The 21,863-nt window shown below is 39.1% G+C and overlaps 1 protein-coding gene across 1 annotated transcript in view; it reads left to right on the forward strand.

Annotated features, from left to right (window-relative positions):
* The first annotated feature begins 1,381 nt into the window (after positions 1–1,381).
* WDR64 (WD repeat domain 64) overlaps positions 1,382–21,863 on the forward strand; it is an 87,445-nt gene continuing 66,963 nt past the window's right edge. The window contains exons 1-8 of the mRNA XM_074316790.2: positions 1,382–1,526; positions 6,575–6,705; positions 9,945–10,047; positions 12,592–12,695; positions 15,476–15,505; positions 16,637–16,747; positions 18,437–18,651; positions 21,299–21,433. Of these exons, the coding sequence (XP_074172891.2) occupies positions 1,382–1,526; positions 6,575–6,705; positions 9,945–10,047; positions 12,592–12,695; positions 15,476–15,505; positions 16,637–16,747; positions 18,437–18,651; positions 21,299–21,433 (974 nt within the window). The remainder of the gene's footprint in view (positions 1,527–6,574; positions 6,706–9,944; positions 10,048–12,591; positions 12,696–15,475; positions 15,506–16,636; positions 16,748–18,436; positions 18,652–21,298; positions 21,434–21,863) is intronic.

A 21,863-nucleotide genomic window follows, 5' to 3' on the forward strand; every position in this document is an offset into this window, starting at 1 on the left:
ATCCTCCAACCCACACTGTTACTCCTTTTTCTTTATGCACTTATTACCGTCCGACACATAATTTGCTATTTGTTTGTTTTTTCCCATTAGATTGCCAACTCAAGACGTTATTTTGTTCCCTTTGTAACCTCAGTGCCTGAAACAGCACTTAACATGAATCAGGTTTTTAATAAATATTTGCTGAATGAATGAATGGGTAAGTATAAGAATGTGCGCATTAGAATTATAGGAAAGATGGTCCTTCAGATGTCAGTACTCAGTACTTTGAAAGCTTTAAAGGGAAAAGAAAAGGAACAAAAGAAGTTAGGGGATTTTTCTATATATATAAAAATCTTACTTGGCTCTCCTAATAGTAGTCAGAAGGGGGCACCAAGGGACATGTGTATAACGGAGGTACCCAGCAATGCCATCTGCTTCACCCCTGAGTGCAAGGTCTTGCAGGTATTTTTAAAGATGGACTTCACCTATGTCACCCAAACCATAGGATATGAACTCATTATTGGTAAAACATTAGACAACCTTTCCTTAGAGAATGGAGAGTGTTAAAGATCGGGAAACTTGATCCAATAGAAATTGGACTAAATGGTATTAGCGTGTTGGAAATTGCAATGAGAGGAAAAGAAATATGCAGAAAAGTCTCTTCTCCTTCCATGAACGACAGCTTGAAGAACTTACCTCTCATTCAGGAACTAACCCTTCCCCATTCCTGGCTCACTTTACTAGTTTAGCTGAAGGACAATGCATAGGGGAATAAGAGGCATTTTTATTCTTTATGACCTCTAAAAATAGCTTCATTTGGGACAGAAATGACAAATGCTGAAATACATTTCCATCTTTACAAGTTCAGGTTTTCATATCCAGTATCGCTGCATCAATGAATGTAAATGTTACTCTCCACAGGGTCTTGAAGAAAGCTAAAGGTTTGAGGTGAGAGGAGATGTGGCGGGGGGGAGAAGGTAATGCCCAGCTCCCTTTTTTGGTCTTTACCCACCATTCTTCCCTCTCTGGCGGTGTACACATATGTGCACACACATATACATACACCGCTTGTGGGAAAATAAAACTCAAGCTCCTCCGTATGAAGGAAGGCAGATGTTACAGAGATATTATGATGTAATGGGAGCCACATGAAGCGTACTGGTAGCATTGTGAGGTCAGGATTGTACTGAAATGTTGGCCCATGTGAAATGCAATAGACCGAAGTGAGCACTTCACTCCACTACACCCTAGCGGCAGCTCTTCTGCCCCCAGAATGGGATTTTGAGGTCAAAGGAATGAGACCTAGGGCAAATATTGAGACAGCAGGAAGGCATTGTAACAACTGGAAGGTTTCCCAAGTTGGAAAATTTTTTTTCTACACTAAAAGATTCCCTGAGTCCCTATGGATATCAGGAACAAAAAGCATGTCAGCCTCGCACTTCAGATTGAAAATTTCAAGACAGCCCTGAATGGGTTTGAAAAATTGGTTGAACGTGTAGCAGCGCAGAAAAAAGATGAAAGAGCAGGCTTGTTTATCCAAAAAGAAGGTAAGATCAGTGGTTACAGGGCAGCTCGGTTGTCGGTTGATTAGAACTAGGAAGTGTTTTAAGCCATCAGAGAGAAGCAACACAGCTTAAGAACAAAGACACTGAATGGGGGGCCTGAGTCATAGTTCTGACTCTGTGTCTGAATAACTACGTGGTCTTGGGGATGGTTTTTTTCACTTGTCTGAACCTTAATTGTCTCAAACAGAAAATTAAGGGGTTGGATTAAATGACATCTAAGGGTTCTTCTGTGGGATCTACCACTTGATGGCTCACTGATTGATCTGGGAACCAGGAAGGAGCACACGTGAGGCCCCTGCCATCTCTTTACTGAAGGGTGTGTGACATGAGACCATAAAGATTTTCATAAGCACGGCAAAGTTTCCTTTGAAACTTGGATTCACTGTCTGGGCCTCTCTCCATGTCTCTAGGCTGGAATGATTTTGAGCGTGCCAAAGAAGGGGAATGTGGCGGACCGTGGTCTGCCAGGACTAATAGCAGCAGCGATACCAACACAGAACTGAAGCATGTCCCATGGTCAGGGTTCCAGGGCAGTGGTGCTGTGCGCAGCTTCAGGGCGCTGAGGAAGCAGGGACAGGAAGATTTAGTGGCCGAGAACCAGACTAACAGTACAAACCCTGCTATGGCCAGGAAAGGAGCAGGGCCCATCTGACTGCGAAGGGGTCAGCATGGCCGGCCCCTCATTGTGTCAACCTGTATAGTCATAACTGAGTGAAAAGGTTGACTTTGGGTGTTTGAACCAACACTGGTATTATTTGAATAGTATCTTGAAGAATGTATAAGTCACTTTAATAAATATAATTGATTCTCGTGACAATTCTAATAGACAAATATTACCATTATTGCTATTATCCCAATTTTATTTGTTTTAAAAAAAAGAGAGGTACAGACAAATCATCTGCCCAATTCTAAGTGTTAGAATGAAGATTCTGGCCTTCTAAATATACTCTTTAGATGACTATGAACTTGACTGAACTTTTTAAACCGTTCAACACTTTCATTTTCCTTGTCAGTTTGTTTTACCTCTCTCTGTAATTGGTCTTTCAAACGCTTACAACTTTTCCTGAATCCTCCACAGGATCTCAGCTCCTCTCAGCCAAGCTTCCAGATCATAAGAGACAGCAAGGCCAAAAGACGAGAATTCTCTCAAACTCCCTTTCCTCCACTTCCAAACTACCCAAAGCAGCGCCTGTCCTTTCTTCCACCCCTCCTCCTGTGCACGGCTATCACTTTGTTGCAACGATGTCAAAATCTCCTTTTTCACTGGCTTTGTCGTCTCAAACTAAAAATATACCCAGCTGTCCTGACCTTGACTTTCTCTTCCCTTTAGACTTCCACTGTATGTCTTTCCTTTGCTTCTCCACCAATTTCCCCACAGTGTCACCACTTAGTTTTCCATCTACTCAAGTCTGGCTTCCCTTATCAGTTTGCTAAAAATGCTCTTACCACAGTATTTGATTCCCTAATAGGGCTGACAAATTCCATAAATTGTTTCCATTTTCCCCCTTACTGGCTATTTCACTGCATTAACAGTGAATTGCCTCTGCTTCCAGAAACTTTCTCCTTCTGTGTGTGTCAAGATGCCACTCTCTTATTTTGCCCCTTTTCTCCATCTTTCTTTGCCTCTTTTTTCTGCGCTTTGCCTGTGTTCTCTCTGTCTCGTAGCATAGACACCAACTACCTTGTCTCCTAAATCAGGTATCTTGGTAAAACCTTTGACTATTTCATGGTATCTCATTTGGGTTATTACAATAGCCTCTTCATAGAATAGTCTGCTTGCCAAGAGTTACTTCCTTCCTCTATATTTCTGCTGAGAGTATTTCCTTTTAAAAAACTGTTTTAAATGACCCCATTCCTGGCGTACTAGCTCACCTCTAAAATCCATGTACATTATAATAAGCGGCATCCAGGGCTATCCAGCCATGCCCCAATCTACCTTTCCAGCCTCAGCTCCTGGCACTTCTCTTCATGCACCTTCTGCTCTAACGTGACATTTTCAGCATCTCCAAGCACGTCATACACTTCATGACTCTGATTTTGCATGTGTCACTCCCCCCATAGGGAGTACCTTTCCTCCTTTTTTTGTACGTCTAACTCTTGTTCATCTTTGGAGACCTAATTCGAATATCATCTCTATTTAGAACTTCCAAACTTTGCCCAAGCGAAGCCATCTTTAGCACTTAATAAACTTTACTGCCACCTCAAGGAATTTACCTGCTGCACTTAACTGCTACAGTGGATGTGTGTGTGTTCCTGCCCCTTCTCCTTCACCACTGAACTGTGAGTGCGTTGAAGTCTTTGTAACCCAGGGCTAGACAGGAGTCTGGTGTCCAGGAAATACGGTATTCCTTAAATGTGTGCTAAATGAACACGTTAACCTTGCTTTCATTTAGAAGTTTGCGATCACAAAGCCACACTGAAAACATCTCCTTCCTTTATTATATATATATACATATATATTGTATATATATATATACATAGAGAGAATATGTTATAGATACATAGATATATTTTATACAGTATTATACCATATTGTAGTATACAGTATATTTTTTATATATAGTATAGATTTGATAAAGACTAAGTACTGTAGACAAATGTCTTTCTGTGACAGACAGACTGATCTGAAAGACTCGGAAGGGAGAAATGTAATCTTAACTTTCAGCAGACTGCTAATACTGGCATACATTCACATTCATTTTTAATACTGGAATGTAGGGTCTGCCTCTCATTACAGGCAAGAAGCTAAGAACTGTAGAGAATGATTTTAATGAAACAACGTCTACCTCAAAAATGATATCAAGTACACTGCAGGAATTCATCCAAGCAATATTGCTCTTAAATCTCCTTGTCTTGATAGAATTAAAATCATCCCAGGAAAGGAAAGTCTCATCATCCTCACATGGTAGCACTTATAATGAGACACATATCTTGTATAGTCGGTGTGAATTTAAAACAGCAAGCGATCTGAATATCTCATAGGAAGTTTAAACTTAATATGATCAAGATGGAATGTTTATTTGCCCCAAAACCCATGGCCTTTCCTCTGTTTTGGTAAATCATACCAGCATCTGCCGAGTTTTAAAACCAGAAACCTGTGTCATTCTAGAACAGGGTTTGTCAACCTTACCGTTACTGACATTTGGAGCTGGATATGGGTATCTTTGTTCTGTATATGGGTATGTGTGGGGGGTGGGGTGGGGAGGGCACTGTCCCATGCATTGTAGGATGTTTAGCAGCATCTCTGCCTTATGGTGTAGACATTTAAAAGTGCCACCTATACCCCCTAGATGCCAGTAATACCCCATCCCTCGTTTTAACAATCAAAAATGTCTGTGGACATTGCCAAATGTCTCTGTGGAAGAAGGAGGGCAAAATCTCCCCTGCATGAGGACCATGGCTCCAGATTCCTGCCTTTCCTTTACTCACCATGTCTGCTCCCAACAACTTCCAATCCATTACCAACCACATCTCACCACTGGCTGTGCCATCTCTTAGGTGTCTTATCACTTATCCAATCCAGGGCACTTTCAAGAGTGGAAGGGGTTGCTATTAATAATTAAGTTGAGACAATAGGCATAAATGAGACTTTCCGTGGCAGACCAGGATGCAGCATCACCCTCTGTATCACCCAGGCTCAAACCTCCATCGTCTGAAACCCCAATTAATAAACTAGCCCCTCGCTTATTTGAGAGCTTTCACTATTATCTCCTCACAGCAGCCATTGTGCTTTGAAAAATTTTTGAGTCAAGTCATGTCACTTCCCTGAATAAAACCCTGCAGCAATAGCTTACCATCATACTTAGAATAGAAGACAAACTTCTAACTCAAGCTCTGGCCTCCTCCTTCTCTGATCTCACCTTATGGCGCTCTCCCCTGTGTTCACTATACTCCATACTCACTGACCTCCCGGAACATGCCAGGCTTTCCCAGCTTCTGTGTCTTCGTGTTTGTCAGCCTCTGCCTAAATGCTCTTGTCTCGCTTTACACGTGGCTGCCTCCTTTTTGTTTCTCAGATCTTAGCTTAATTTTTCCCCCTGTCCTTAGGGATGGCTTCCCTGAGGCCCACCCCACCCACTACGGCTATATATCACAGATCCCTACTGGTGTCCTTTCTAGCATTTCTCTCACACTATACGTAATGATTTTACTTTGTTACTAAGGCAGGACATACGTATAGTGAAGCCCATAAAGTGCAGTAATCTGAAGTATATTAGTCAAAAAGTGTGGACATTGGTAAACAAACCTGTAGCTACAAATCAGATCAAGACAAAGAACATTTCTTGCATCCCAGAAAGTTCCCTCATGTCCTTGTCAACAGATAGCCACTAACCTAATGTCTATCACTAGTAATTAGTCATCCTGTCACAATCCGTACATATTTATTTGATTGTTCCCTTGTTAATTTTCTGTTTTTCTCACTAGAAGGTAAATGCCTTGAAGGAGGGATCTTCTCGATCTATTTTCCATTCTAAGTCCAGTGTCTAGCTCAATTCTGACACATACCAGATGCCCAATATATTTTTGTGTCTTGTCCTTAGGCTCACTAGTCACACGCCAGTGAATCACCAATTGGGCAAAATCAATATTCAAGAAGTGGTGTGTGTGTGTGTGTGTGTGTGTGTGTGTGTGTGTGTGTTTACATAGTGTCAAAGAACCAATCGAGAATTGTGCTTTGCTCACTCAAGATGAACTCTAGCAATGGCTCCTAATTGGTGACTTTTCACACTAGGACAGAAGTGCTTCACTTTCTTATCTTTGTATTCCTGAACAAAACTCCTAAAATAGTTGCAATGAAAGCTACGGAGAAGGTACTAAGCACCAAAATGAAATATTTTCTTCTGACTAAGTAATATTTTAGCCAAGTCCCTAGTTATATTTCCAATGAAAAAGATCTTTAAAATGCAGAAGAATTTGTTTTTTATATGCTGAAATAATGAAATAGAGTAGCAAATAGAAAAAGTAGCTGAAAAAGGTGATATAGTTCTTAGAATTTTATGACAATGCTCTTGCACTTTGTTACAATGCAGATACAATTGATTATGACAAGTTTTATGCAGCAGTACAGGAGCTCTTTGGTCCAGAAGTGAAGAATCAAGATGTGAAATGCTTTTACAGGAAACTCTGCAACAACCCAGATGCACCTGTAGACTGGTGTGAGGTAATCATGTTTATAATATGTTTCATGTTTATAATATGAAATGCAAATATTATTTTCATTTTGAATAAATATTTAAATCAAAGTGTTATTCTGACACGGGTAAACCCACAATGTGGTGGCATGTTTAAATGCCTGCACCCATGGAGACACGATGTGCCACTGCCCATAATTGAAAATAGGTCAACCAGACTGATGTTTAACTGTGTTATCAATGAGTAACTTTTCAATACTTCAGACCAAGTTGTCGATTTGAAGAACTATACATGCCATTAACAACAACCAAGATTTTCATGGCCTTCTTTACATTCTAAATGAAATATTCCTTTTCAGTGGTGTCAGTGTATACACATTCCAGTGTATAAAAATTCTTAGTATAAGAGAAGAGAAGGCTAGGATTGACCATCTCTTGCATTTCCTGAGTCACTTTCTGATTGGCACAGTTTGGTTCTTGTAAGAACACATAGGAGTGTGTTTGGTTGTTAAGTGAGCTACAAACTATGGAAACAGTATCAGAAATGCCTCTGACCTTTGTTTAAACTCACAGAAGGTGACACTCTGTATAAAATAAAATAAAAATATTTGATACAAATTTAAAGAAAAAAATCTTAGCAGAACAGAAATAATTAAAAAATTCCCTGAACTCTATAAAAAGGACTGTGATCATTTTCTGCACCTGCTGTAATAAATTACTACTTTTAGCAACTTGAGGTATCCAACATTGATTTGATACACATGTGTCAAAATGATTACAACCATAGGGGTAGCTAACACTTTCATCATGTCACACAATTACTATTTCTTGTTATTACGCTGTGATAAATCCATTTACATGGAATTCTATGTTAACTGAGAAGTGGGCCTCTGTGGATTTTTATAGAGTTGTCTGTTTTGAAGAGGGAGAACTATGTTACAAACGTTTTTATTGTAAGTAAAGAAAACACTTCCCTGTTGTCATGCAGGGTGCCATGGGGGTCTCTGGTCCCGCTTCCCGCATAAGAACCGGATATGATGAGGCCAAAAAGGAACACCCACGAAGCCATAGATAGGGGAGTCATACCACTATATTCTCCCTGGCAGCTGGGTTGGAGACACAGGAAGCAGGAGCCACATGATCCGCAACCTGCCGTCCACTTCTCTCTGCCAACCCACCTCACTTGCTAGCTGCAATGCATGCTTGCTAGCTCAGCCATGGCAGTTATATCAGTGGCCAATGGCTAACTGGTTACAGCTGATGGCCAACTAGTTACAGCTGATGGCCATCTACTACCCGATCCAGCACCTTTCCGTGTCAGGCCGAGAGCCTGGAAACTGCTCTCTGGGATAGTCCCCACACTTGTCCTTGCCAAAAAAGAAAAAAAAAGATACTAATATAAATAGGTTTTTATTGTATAGATTAGGAAATTGAGACTCATTCTTTCCCTCACCTACTTTCTCTTTTTCTCCTTCTCTTTCACTTTCCAGTTAAGACATAATCATTTTTTTTTCCAGATAACCCCCTTTCATGTTCTCATTTAATCTTTACAGCAGCCCCAGAATATAGATTAGGGAAGATCATGTTATTGCAGTAACAGAGATGAAGAAAGTGAAGCACAGAAAGGGTAACTGACTTACCGAAAACCACCCAGAAAATTGGAGCTGAGATTTTCTCCCTGTCTATTCAGCAATTTCATGACATTATCCTGTTATGTCCTTTGGGTTCCTATAAATCATATGCAAGTTTAGTAAAAGAAAAAAAAAAAAAAACTTAAAAACTTGTGACCTGCATCTGAGACACTGTATACATTTGAAGAAAACTTGAGTTTTGAAAAAAAAACGGTGCAGGAAGATTTCTCTTTTATTGTTCTGCCATTTTCCTCACAAACTATCTGTGCCAATGCTCCTAAGAGGCATTTCTATTTCAATCCATGTGACCTAACCTTTCTGGGCTTCAGAGCCATCATCTATAAAACGGAAATGCAATGCTGGAAGACTGACTTCATTGCAGTATACACTACCTGCTTTTTATCAGCCAATGTTAGTCTTATCAGTAATAAGAACTAGGTTTACTCTTTTAAAAGCCACAAAGGAACAAACCTGGATCTGAATATAAATCTAAAAATTATTGCAGCAATGCCACAAAAAAGTACACTTTCTTTTTTTAGGTTTTGGATGCAAATGCACTGGGGAAAATTGACATTTACAGACTCATGAAACCTTAAAACTCAACTAAATTATCATCTAGGCTTGCCCCTTAAATTTATAATGAGAAAAATTAGATGTGAAGACATCCAAAAAGAATGTGAGTGTGTTAAATTTATAAAGCTAGTTAGTGGAAGATTCTGGTACAGATACAATCTACTTTTCCTACAGTACCATGTTAGTTTATGTTTCCAGTGGAAAATTCATAACCACACTCAATGAATTCAAAGAAGAGGCATATGAGTTCTGACAATTAAATTCATGAACTCATCCTAAAAAAAAATTCTACATACCTCACTGGGGAATATCACTATGGTCACCCTCAAAGTACTCCCCTTGGGAAGCTATGTACCGATGCTAGCACCTAGTCCACCCTTCAAAGCTATTTTGGAACTCTTTTTCTGGACTGGCCATCAGAGTTGTCATCGTATTACCCTTGATGTCCTGAATGTCATCAAAATGTCTTCCTTTCAATATTTCCTTTCTCTTCGGGTAAAGAAAGAAGTCATTGGGGGCCAGATCAGGTGAGTAGGGAGGGTGTTCCAATACAGTTATTTGTTTACTGGATAAAAACTCCCTCACAGACAGTGCTGTGAGAGCTGGTGCATTGTTGTGATGCAAGAGCCATGAATTACTGGCAAAAAGTTCATTTCATCTAACTTTTTCACGCAGCCTTTTCAGCACTTCCAAATAGTAAACTTAGTTAACTGTTTGTCCAATTGGTAGAAATTCATAACAAATAATCCCTCTGATAGCAAAAAAGGTTAGCAACATCGTTGCAACAATTTCTTGGACTTAATTGTCAGACCTTGTAGAACACTATATGGATGCCTATAACTGTGTGCCCCAAAAATGAATTTCAAGTGAATTATTATAAATCTAAAACTGTATTTGCTAACTTCAAAAATGTTAAAGGAATGCTCCAGGGTAGGTTAAAAAATAAGTTGCCGGTGTTGACCATTATTAACCCAAGACTTTAAATCCAACCAACATCAAATCTGTTACTTCACAGTCAATTCTGAGATATTGTACATGTTTTTGTGTATTGTTTGGGATTTTAGATCTTTGGATATTTCACCTCTGATGAGGATTCTCTTGCTGCCCAGATGGATGAAGAAAATTTGGTTTTCCTCGTTTCTAGAAAACAGCGAGTTGTAATTTCAGGTGATATTGTTAATTTACCTTCCAAATGAATATGGGTTTTAATATTTTCTCAAAAATAAATATTGAGGACATAACATGTCCATAGAATCACTTCTTGTTTTATGTACTTGCTAAATATGTTGTAAGGGGAAGGGAGGGAGTGACGGTTTCATATGCAATATCGGAAAAAACTGTTCCTGTAGTTGAGTTTGAAATATTCTCATTGCCCTGAAGGGTATTCACTAGGCAACGTGATGGAAATATCACATTGCACTGGGGAGATTCAGCTCGCGAGTTAAAGCTCTCTGCATTGTCACCTCAATAATGCGTGCTCTAATCCCAAATGGAATCACATTTCTTTTAAAATATTCTTAGAATTGAATTTTCAAGTTTTCACTAACTAGACCACCTTCCCACACGCTCATCTTCAATTATCTCATGGAGGTTTAACCCTATATGTTAAACTGTGCATTTGGGGCCAATCACATAGGAGTGTTAGCTCAGTTTAGGAAGTCTCCAGTTTACATGTCAGTTGTTTTAAAATTTGAGCCTGGGACCCAGGAACCCCCATCCCTGTCCACTGTTGACACTGCAACTTTTCTTTCCTTGTCTCCCTCTAGGAAGAGAGAGGTCCAGGAAAAGGAAAGGCAGCCCTAGGACCTTCCTCTGTTCTCCCGCATCTCCTCCCAGAAGTAAAGGGCCCAGCTTAGGTTGAACCTGGTCTTCCTTAGAAAAGCACCTGAACTTACTTCAGTCATTTGTGAACCAAACCCACCTTTGTCTTCAGCCCTTCCTTAGCCTAACCTAGGCCTCACCAGAGCCCAACCTCTGGCCGTGGGAACTCATCACAGAGCATAAGCAAGAGGGCTGTCCCTGCTGCTACCACCACTGAGCTGAGCAGAGACCAGTGAGCAGGGCACACAGGTTGCTGGCATCCCGAGTTAGAACTTTGAAAGCATCTTTCTAGGTAGCAGTTGGGTTCTGTCATTCATTTATTCACTCAACAAACATTGGTTAAGGTCTACCAAGTGGGTGAGGTAGCTTTCTAAGTGCTAGGGACACAACAGTGAACAAATGGTCCCTGACCTCTTGGAATTTACATTCCAGTAGGGACAGGCAGACAGACAATGAAAAACATCAAACAAGTGAAATATGTAAGATGTCAGATGGTATTAAGTGGTACAGACAAAAATGACGCAAGCAGGTTGTGGAAGAAGAAGTTGGTTTGGAGATGGGAACATGGTGTTGAGACTTTACACACAGGGGGCAGAGAAAACCACACTGGGGAGGTGATAAAAGACCAGGAGTTGATGAGAGGGCAAACCACACACTTCGGACAGGAGTGGAGTGGGGGACACCAGTAGAAGACGAGGTTACAGAGGCACCAGTGGGTGTGGGGGCAGACATCCAGGGCCATGGCCATGCTAAAGACTTTGGAGTGACACAGAAAGCTACAAGAAGGCTGCAGACAGAGGGGAGGCATGGTCTGAGTTGTACTTTAAATGTTTGTTCTGTATCCTGTGTTGGAAACAGTCTAAAGTGGGGAAGGAGTGGAGGCAGAGAGAACGGAGGTGGCTTGGAACAGGATAGTGTTCTCGGCCTGGCTTTCATTACTGATCCCCTAAGGAACCTTTCAGATATTTTTTGTAATTCTGGGCCCCTCTTATCCCAAAACCCTTCCCAGTCCCATTCCCCCAACCCATGATATTTTACTACCTCTGATATACTGTGTATCTGTTTTGTACCACACACACACACACACACACACACACACACACACAGACACACATACATATATATCATATATATGACATCATATATATGATAGACAAATAGAGTGAGACATTCACACACTCCCAAGAACCAATTTGTACCTTCTTGGGGGCAGCATTTTCTCTGTTGAGGGTGCATGGATTAGGGTGATATAACTAGAGTATGAAATCATTCACTTGCTGTTCCTCTCTAAGAGTTTACAATGATAAAAACCAAATCACCCTGTGAAGAGGACCAATATGTGTGACTTTATAATTCAGCACACAGGCAAAGAAACATGAAAGTGTCTAGTGCTTTTTCCAAAATGCACAAAATAATACCTAAAAAAGCTTAGTAACAGTGTTAAGGGAGTCTCATCTTTTATACTGGAAAGCCTGAAATAGTATTAGGTTTTTGTTCTGTGTAAACCATAATGGTGACAGTTCAAAGAAAGGATTCCTGAGATGGGGGGGCGGGAATCTCAAAAAATGATTGTAAAAGATGTTTGGAAAACTCATCCTCTGAAACGTGCACCTGTGTGTGGGGGAGGGTGTGTATCTCGTGTTTTCATGGGAATTCATACACCACATTTAGTTGGAAAGTGCTATAGTATCTCTAGGGATAATTAAAAAGCAACATTTACTCATTTTTATGGTTTTAGTCTACATTAATTTTTAAGCAACTAGGGTTTTCTAGCAAAAGTTGGCTGTTTTCTTTTTCTTTACTTTTTTTTTTTTTTTTTAAACAAAACTGACAAATGACTTTTAGGATCTTTACTGCTAGGAGCCGAACTGAATATTATACCTTTGACAGGTAGTAGAAGACGGGACGTGATAAAGTGCATTGTCAAGATTCCTCAGTTGGATTTACTAATAGCGGCTTCTCAGAAAGGATTAATAACAGTGTTTAATAGCCAGGTAATTTGAAATCTTGGATTCCTCCCTCTCCTCCACTTCTTCCCTTCCTCCCTCCCAACTCCTTTCTTCCTCTCTTTTGTTTTGTCTATACATTATGTATTACGTATCAGGTGCAGCAGAAACCATAAACCATACTTTGGAGTTATTCTAACAAAATAAAACCAAATATGGCTACAATGAGGAGACTGCTGAGCCCCAGAGAAATTTTTGAGACTTTTGGTAGCTGCGTTTGGCATTGTTCCTCGGGGTGTCATATTGACCCATGTGACATCAGCACAATTAAAGGATAATCCTGGACAATTTCTCAGATAAAATCAGAAAAACTCACAAGCCAAGCAATTTTGTCATAATCCTCCCGAGTAATAAAAGTTCCACACAAGAACTTTGGACTTGGAGTAAAAAAAGGGCTCAAATTCTAGCCCCTTTATTTTGCCAGCTATGATGTTAAGTAGGGAACTGAATCAGCCAACTGATATCTTTTCACGTTTCTTTTTTTACATCTGTAAAATGAGGACAGTAGGACAGTCCTCTCTCCCTCACAGGACTGCAGTGAAGGTCAAATGAGGTCATGAAAGCAGAAGCACCGTGTGAACAATAAATTCCCATATAAATGGAAGGCATTGCTCTTATTCATGTCATCTCTTTCTGGATTTATAAGTTTTGGGCTTCTATTTTTTAAATAAGAGAGAGTTTAATGGAATGTATGATGATAACGTCTACGTTGTATTTCACTACGAAAATCGAAGGCGAATGTTTGGTGCTAAATATCAAAAAGTAATTCCAATTCTTAGTTGGTTCGCAACGAGAGGCAAGCTTTGCACAAGTAAAATATGAAAATAATCATCACATGACTAAAAGTTCAACAATAGTTTTCAGCCCTTCAGTGGTCTCCATTCCAGGCAGCTGGATTCTATCAGGGAAGGGCCGCCTGCCCCTGGCGGTGGAGCGGTGGGAGATTCTGGGTGTGGGTGTGGAGCCTGGGCCCCCGCCCAGATGTGCTATTTACCTCCATATTATTCATTGCCTCTTCATTCAGAGCCAGAGAATTTCCCGCCCTTGGTACTTACTTGTGCTGATTAAATGAATTAATACACTTAAAGTGCGTAGCATCACTGTGAACGCTCAGACAATGTTGGCAGTTGGGATTATGAGCAAATGACGTGAAAACAAAATGAGAATGTCTTCCTCAGTCTCTTTTTTTCAGTGCGTTATTTCCCTTCTCATTTTTTTTTTTACTTTTATTTTCTCAAAAATAGAATTACGATGGTATCTAAAGAAAAATGTGAGAAGGAAAATAACGATCCTTATAATGAAATGGTTCAGGATTATGGGAAATAAGTGAGGTGGCATTATCCTACTTCCAGAGTTGTGTCTCTCTCACACACATACAAACACACTAACTCACTTACACATGTTTTCAGATAACACATGTATACGCACAAGCACACAGGCACTCACATCTGTTTCTTATAAGATGATGTAACTGGAGAGAAAAGATTGCTTGAACAATTATTTTAAGATTGGATACACCAGGAATAAACAGTATTTTGAATTTGCATGCCTTAAAAATAGGATGACACATTTTATGGGAAAAGTAATTTGGTAGGGTAGGTCACAGGAATAATTTATTAAAAGGTAGTCATTAATAATTCAAAATATCTTATAACAGGTTAATCCATAATTTAGGATCTATCTGAAGTTGAATAAATACATTTAAGAATTTTCTTGGTGTTCTCTGGCGGGTGTGGTAATCCAGAGTGTAAATGTCATTAATAAAAATTCCTGCAGAAAAGGCTACATTTTAAAAATTCAAAAGATATCTATAAGGATTGCGAAACTTTTAAAGATAAGAGAACGTTAGTGACTGCCACTAAAGATGGAAGTCAAGAAATTGAAGAGTAACCACACTGTTCTGTTCTCTGCTCACCAATTTCCTTACAACACTTTTTCTTTTTTCCATTTAGAAATAAGTCCCTGGTGGGAAAACCTTTTGAACTCTTCAGATGAAAGACAGATTGCAATGACCACCACTAACAGTTTTTAGTAATCGCCCAGATTTTCTTTTTCACATAATCCATTCCTTCTGGGCAGCCATTTCCTAGGCCTCTGAAAAAAAGAAATCAGGTCATTAAGATCCTTCAACTAAACAATTAACATGCCTTAAGGATATAAGAGGCTGCTCCCAACTAACTCTGCAGGGAACAAATCTACGATCCTCAACCACCATAGTGCCCAGGGCATGACATTCATTCAACAGACACTTACTGAATAAAAGAAGAGCCCACTGGATTGAATGTTATTAATTCTCTCAATAACTTGAGAGATAACTTTCAAATAAAGAACTGTTGTCCCCCCACATCACTCCATACTCAAGTTGAGCTGTTTAGCATTCTTTAAACTACTGTTGCCATTGCTGTCAGTATTATTTTGCATTCCTAAGTTTCGATAACAAATGTGGCTCTGAATAACTAAAGAATGTGAGGCAGTTTGCAAATAGAAGAAATAAAAGAAATAGTCAAGCATAGGACTCTTAAGAGTACAGTCACCAAGCTTAAAGACAAGCCAGAGAAGCAGAAACCCTGCCCAAAGCAAAGAGAGCTTTATTCCACAGAGCTAGGGTCTTCAGAGGAAGGAGAAACGGAGGAGACTCATGAGAGGTGGAATGACAAGTGAGATTAAACTAAGGAGACACTGTGTTGTTTAAGAGTCAGCATTCTCACCTTTAATTGTAGCGTCAACTAGATTTCATTATTGTGTTCCTTTTTTTTTTTTTTTTTTAGATGAAAGTGCAGACCAGCACCAATGTTACAGTAAGTCCACTTTTAAAATTTCTAACTAAGTCAAATTTAGGGCTAGGATGATGATGGCTCCTCCATAACTAATCAGAATCTCAATGAGGTTCTCAGATAATAAGGTCTTTTCATTGATTGTACATTTAGGTTTATTGACTTTAAACTTTGAGCAACAGCCAAGGGGACCCAGATCTTGCTCTCTGGAATTAAACTGACGGCAGAGAATTGCTTGGAAACTGATTACTCCTGGAAGCTTCCATTTAAAAGCTTCACCTAAATTCTTCCAAGCACCCACTGCCAAGGAATGTAAACAATGGGGACATCCCAAGTTGTGAGAACAACAAGGAAATAGCCAATGGAAAAATACAAATTAATACACTTTACTTTAAACTTGAAAACAGTATAAAATTCGAGTGCAATTCTGCAATTTATTTAATCCACATTGCTAACTGGGAAAGGCAGCTTGCCGCAGACGCAAAGCTATGGTGAAATCCCGCGAGGTTTTCTGAGAGTCGGGGAAACACTTGACACACACACACACATACACAAACACACACTCTGCCATTCTGAATGGGTTTTACACTCAAGCAGTCCCCAGCACAGTGGGCGCTCAGAAGGGCGAGCTGTTGTTCTTCATCAGTAGTGTGTTGTCCTTGATATTGCGGATCCTCCCCGTGCCAACTGGGTGACATAAGACAAACCCGTTGGCCTCAACTTGATCATTGGCCAGATGACCACTGAGGTCTTTTCTAGCTAAAAAATTTTAAGCATGGAGACAGGGCCAGAGAACTTGATGAATCTAATCTCCGTGTGTGTCCCTGTGAAGAAGTGTTCTCACTTGAGTGAATAATAGTGCACAGAGATGCCTGGCTGCTGTGCCAGCTGCTGCGGCTTCCAGAGCTGTGCCACGCTCTAGTGGTGTTGTTCTCCAACTGATGGTGCCCAGCAACTCAGGGTAAGGGTGCAAGGGGCAAAGATAAGAGGCTCCCCACAAGACATAAAAGAAGAGACATTGCCAGGCTCCTCTGCCAACAAGGGGGCAAATGGGGCTTTTAATGTAACTAACCTACTCTTTAGCCTCGGTCACCATTGATGAAATAAACACAATAAATGCCGTCCCCCGCCCCCAATTCTGTGCTTTTCTATCAGGATACCTCCTGGATTACAGGATGTGATTACCTCTCACAGCTGAAACGAATTGTTGCCACTACGGAAAGGACCATTATTGTCTGGGATTATAAAGCTCAAGGGAGCAGCCAGGTAACTGTGCCAAGAGAAATACTTAAAGAAGTGAGATTGTCTTTTCCATACGGGTAGGATACTAGCAATGCCCTTTCTCTATTACAGGTGAAATGAGAGTGTTTAAATAATCAAGTTCTGCATTAGCATTCTATGAGTGTAGTAAAAAGGGAACATTCTTTCCATTTGCTGTGTATTTAATTTGAGGGTATTGTTTAGGTTTTGGTTTTGTTTTGTTTTGTTTTGTTTTTGAGAGAGAGGCTAATTCCGTTCTTTGATAGTTTTCTCTAAATCCAAGTATTAACATTCTACTTACACTCATGCTATCACGTTCAAAGCTTTTCTATCCACTCCTCCTTCTTTTGGTAAGAAAATTACTAAAATCAAATGCCTAATTCTGGTAAAAAGAAATCTAGTGGGGCAGATGTGAATGTTAACCCTTTTGGTGGCTGAAATGTTGCCACTTAACCGGTTCACAATATTTACTGAGCATTTGCAGATACATAGAAGTAATGAACATGTTCCCTACGTGCAAACCATTCAGTCTTGAAGGATCTCATGAAAAAATGTAACAGTGCAGTAAATTATACGGTAAAATGGAACAAGTGCAATAGGGGCTCAAGGAGGGGGGAGGTTATAAAAAAAAAAATGCCCGCAGGAAGCAGGCTGATTTGAAGGACACGGAGGATTAAGAAATACTATAACCTTCCTTCGTGCCACACTTGCCCGTAGTCATGGTGAAAAACAGCTTCTAATGCTTATCCACAATGTTGTAACCAAGTAGGGATGGCACGATGATTTTTAAAAAGGCAGCTGGTTGCTTAATGTACTTTATTATATGATGTGTCCCTGTCTCATGTCCTGTCATTTGATTGCAATTTCTTCTTATTTCAGCTCTCTCCTGTTTTCACTTTCTTTCAATCCCATGGAAGCCTCTAGTTCCTTGAAAGCATCCTCTTCCACACTTGAGTCCCCATCCCTCTTCTCTCTTTCCTTTCCCACCTGCACCCACTCAGGATGGTCATCTGGGCAGAAATCTTCCTCACCCTGTATCTCTACCTTCCAAACTCTCATCCTGATCGATGCTATAGCCCCATTCTGTGCTCCTGCACAGAGGCTGAGCCCTGAGGGGAACACACAAAGCCACACTGCTTGGCATTGCTCTAAATTCAAGGTCTGCAGACGGACCTGAGTGCTCAGTGGCTTCTGTCAATCTCTTTCTTATGCTTGTCAACTCACTGCCCATTCCTGACATGTATTCCAAAATTCCATTATTCTTTCTGGCCCTTTCCTTTTCCGCTGATGAACTTGTCCCTATTTTCCTGAGAAAGCTGAGTCTCTGAGGCTTGCCCTCTTTTAATTCTGCTTCCTGTTAATACTGCCTTACAAATCCAAGACGGAGACACTCACAGTATTATGTCAGAAAATCGCATCACTACTGAGCCAGAGGGAGGGAGGGACCTCACCCTTTTCCCCACAAAATACCCCAAAACACAATGCTGGGCTCACAGTGAGTGTTCACTAACATTTACTTGGTTAACTTTGTTTTCTTTCCAAGCCCCTTTAACACTGTGGGAGTCTCTAAAATGAGAAACATCAGAAGTAAAACTTTAATTAAGTAACAGGGAACATATATAATTTCACATTTAGAGCAATGTAATAATAGAGCAATGTAATAATAATGTACTAAAAGCATTGTTCCATTTCTAGGAAAACTATTTTGTCATAAAGCCTATGGATCACTGCCTCCTGTGTGTGTGTGTCGTGTCCCTGTCCAACCAGTTCTGCCGAGATGACATCCTCTTGGGGGATGACGGCGGTTTTGTGAACAAATACACAGTAAATAGTGATGACTTTGGCCTGAGGCAGGCAAAATCCAAAAGAAAATCACAAAGTCAGGTCTTAGAGTCAAAGAACTTCAAAAGGTAAGAGTATGACATGGGCAGTTCAATTGTTTTAATACAGACATTTTTTCAAGTTTTTATATAGTGAAAACAATGTGCCAGACCCCATGATAAAGATTTGAAACACAAAACTGAACAAGAAATATCTCTTACATCAGGGAACTTCCAATATAATAGGGAAGACAGACAGGAAAATTAGCAACTGAAATTCCTATTTTAAGTGCTGCTGACAATAAAAATCTATTTTCCGCATCCCACCCCTCCTACTAGTCTTGAGGTGACTGCTTTATGTCCATAGTTGTAGGGCTTTGGCTCAGCTAGATTTCAGGTGATTCTCAGTGATGGTTGTTCTGTAGTTTAGTTGTGATTTTGATGTGGTCACGAGAGGAGACCAGCACAGCATTTACCTACCTTGCCATCTTGACCGGAAATCTCTCATGGGGTTATTTCTAAGAGTAAAATATTAATATCTAGTGTCCAATAATAGGGGAATTATTAATTTAAATGATTAATAATTTAAATAATTTAGATATTATATAAATGTAGACTATAATAAAATGTAATGTAATGTAAATATATATTTACGTATTTTATAAATGTCCATATGTATAATACATTTATATGTAAAACATACACACATATTTTATAATATAGCTAAAAGATATTTAAGGTATCAAAGGCATTCAATAAACCATAGAATTAGAGAATGCCATGCACCCCCATGAAATTATGTTTTGGAAAATATTTAGTAATATGGACAATGTTCATGTATAGTGTTAAGTAAAACAACTTTTAATTTTTTATGTATGTATGAATCCATTTTTGTAGAAAAACACATAGATGTATACGTGTGTGTATGTGTATTTCTACTTAGAAAAATATTAAATGTATATATCCCAAAATATTAACAATGATTCTCCATGGGACATCAAAGAGATGATTTTTATTTTCTTCTTTATGTTTTTCTACTTTCTAAATTTTTAAAATGAAAATTTTAAGATAAGAAAAAACAAATATATAGGATTGTACTTTGTTATTAATATAACACATACTATCCCAAAGGTAAGAAAATAAAAGCTTCAAAATTCGGGATTATACTTTGTTATTAATGTGGCAAATGTTTCATCTCAGAGTTAGAATATGCAAGTAAAAGCTCATTACAACTGTTACTACAATGGAACCAGCCCACCGCTGGAACCCGAAGAACAACACAGTAATTAAGTATCTGGCTCCATTTTCCACCATTTATACATGAGCACTATTATTTAGTTCCACCATAGCATTAGACTCTGGTGGGGAACTGCTCTATATACTATCAAGCATTTCATTCCAGTTATGATAGGTTCTTAGAATAGACTCTGAGACATGAATCTTCTCTTTACTGATATGTCAGAAAACCTGTCAGAATGTCAGGGCCTGTTTTCCATCCCTGTTTTGATTAAATATGTTAGAAATAGGATGGAGGATCCGAGGAATTTGAGGAATCTGAGTCCAGTTAAATGAGTACTAATTCACATTGGTTCTTTTGGGTGATTCTTTGCATGTACATGATTTAATCATGTGGATGACCATGTATGTGATTTAATTGTTCAGTATTGAAGCGTATATATAGGTAGAGTGTTGAGGCATTTTGTTACACCAAGAGATCTTCAAGCCAAATAGAATGAAAAGTATTAAGGCCAAAGCGATCATTAAATTCTGGAGCCATCATTAAAGTTTTCCTGCAGTTGATATCCACACAATTCATTCATATTGAATGGGCGGGGGTGGGAGTGTGGGTAGCAAACACTGGTATGCAAAACACTGTACAAATGAAAGAAAGACATAGCCGGCGTCCAGAGTTCAAAATGTAACACAGGCTGGCATGTAAAAAGAAATCTCCCTTTCTGCTGTGTTCAATACCATATTGTCAAACTTTGCTGCCTTGAGAATAAACATGTCTATTCCTCAGCTAGACTCTAAGGAACTTTGAGACAATATTTTTACCTTAATCATCTTTATTTCCTTGGTATCTGGGATACAATAAGTGCTCAATAAATGGTTGTTAACGAGGATACAAACACACAATGAGGATATAACATCATGAAGACGGTTTTTTCCAGGTTAACACAGGAATTTTTACAGCAGAAGTTTTGGCCTCTAAAGCCAAGCCTCTCCCTCAAATGTCCTGTTTACTGATGAACAAGCCTGTGACAGGGAATATGACAGCTGTCCTAGATCCAGCTTCAACAGTGATCTGGGATTATAAATCTCCCGGTCCTTCAATTTTGAAAGAATTCACAGAAATATAATATCATAATAAAATACAATATCGTAAAAGATATAAAACAATATGAAATGGTCCTTCATTTGGATGACCAGAAGTTTTTTCCAGTAAAGAGAGGAAAACAGTGCCAATATTGGACTGAGATTCTTCGATATTATTCTTTAATTCTGAAATTATAGCTCAAAATTTGATGACAATCTTTTATTTTTTCTAAATAAGCTAGGTCATGAAGAGTTAATTACACAGTTAAACTGGGTATAATGTATAGGATGGTATTATATATGCAGGCTTTACCCCAGTTTGGTTGCAATTTGTTAAAGTCAAAATGAAATGCCAAATTGACACTCAACATGATGTGTTTGTATGTCTAATATAACCCCCTCTTTTTTCTTTAATTCCTAGTATTAAAAGGAAACTACATAATGACTGGGTTATGAAAATTAGATATATTTCAGCCCTAAATTGCTTTGGATCCTGCTCCTTAGACAGTGTTCATTCACTAGTTTTGGACTCTTTGAAGAGACTTGAGGATAATTTGTAAGTACAATAGTTTATATCCATGAATATTCTGTGACTTTCAGGCTTTTTATAATTGATAAGCCCATGGCAGCCTCAAAGCATTCAAACTGGTTTTTAGAAAAATCAGATGTTAATTATTCCATTTATTGGACAAATTAATTAGATTTTCGGAAGGAACTTGAAGTTATTTGTGCAAATCTTAGCATGATGGGTCCTTCTAGTGGCAATTTTGCTCATTTGTTTGTGGCTATATAATATAATCTATTGGAATAAATCAATACAGGTATATCTATAGCTATATTTTCCAAATATAGTTCTGTTGGTAAAACTATATACTTTTTAAATCTATATACTTTAAAAACCATTCTTACAGGTCAACTGTGCTGAGTGTCTGCAGTACATTCATCACGTTCCATGTGTAAGAACTACACAAGCTGGGCTTTCTTAT

This window comes from Rhinolophus sinicus, chromosome 6 (genome assembly GCF_057876585.1).
Source record: "Rhinolophus sinicus isolate RSI-liver-muscle chromosome 6, RSI-T2T, whole genome shotgun sequence".
In the NCBI taxonomy this organism is placed as follows: Eukaryota; Metazoa; Chordata; class Mammalia; order Chiroptera; family Rhinolophidae; genus Rhinolophus; species Rhinolophus sinicus.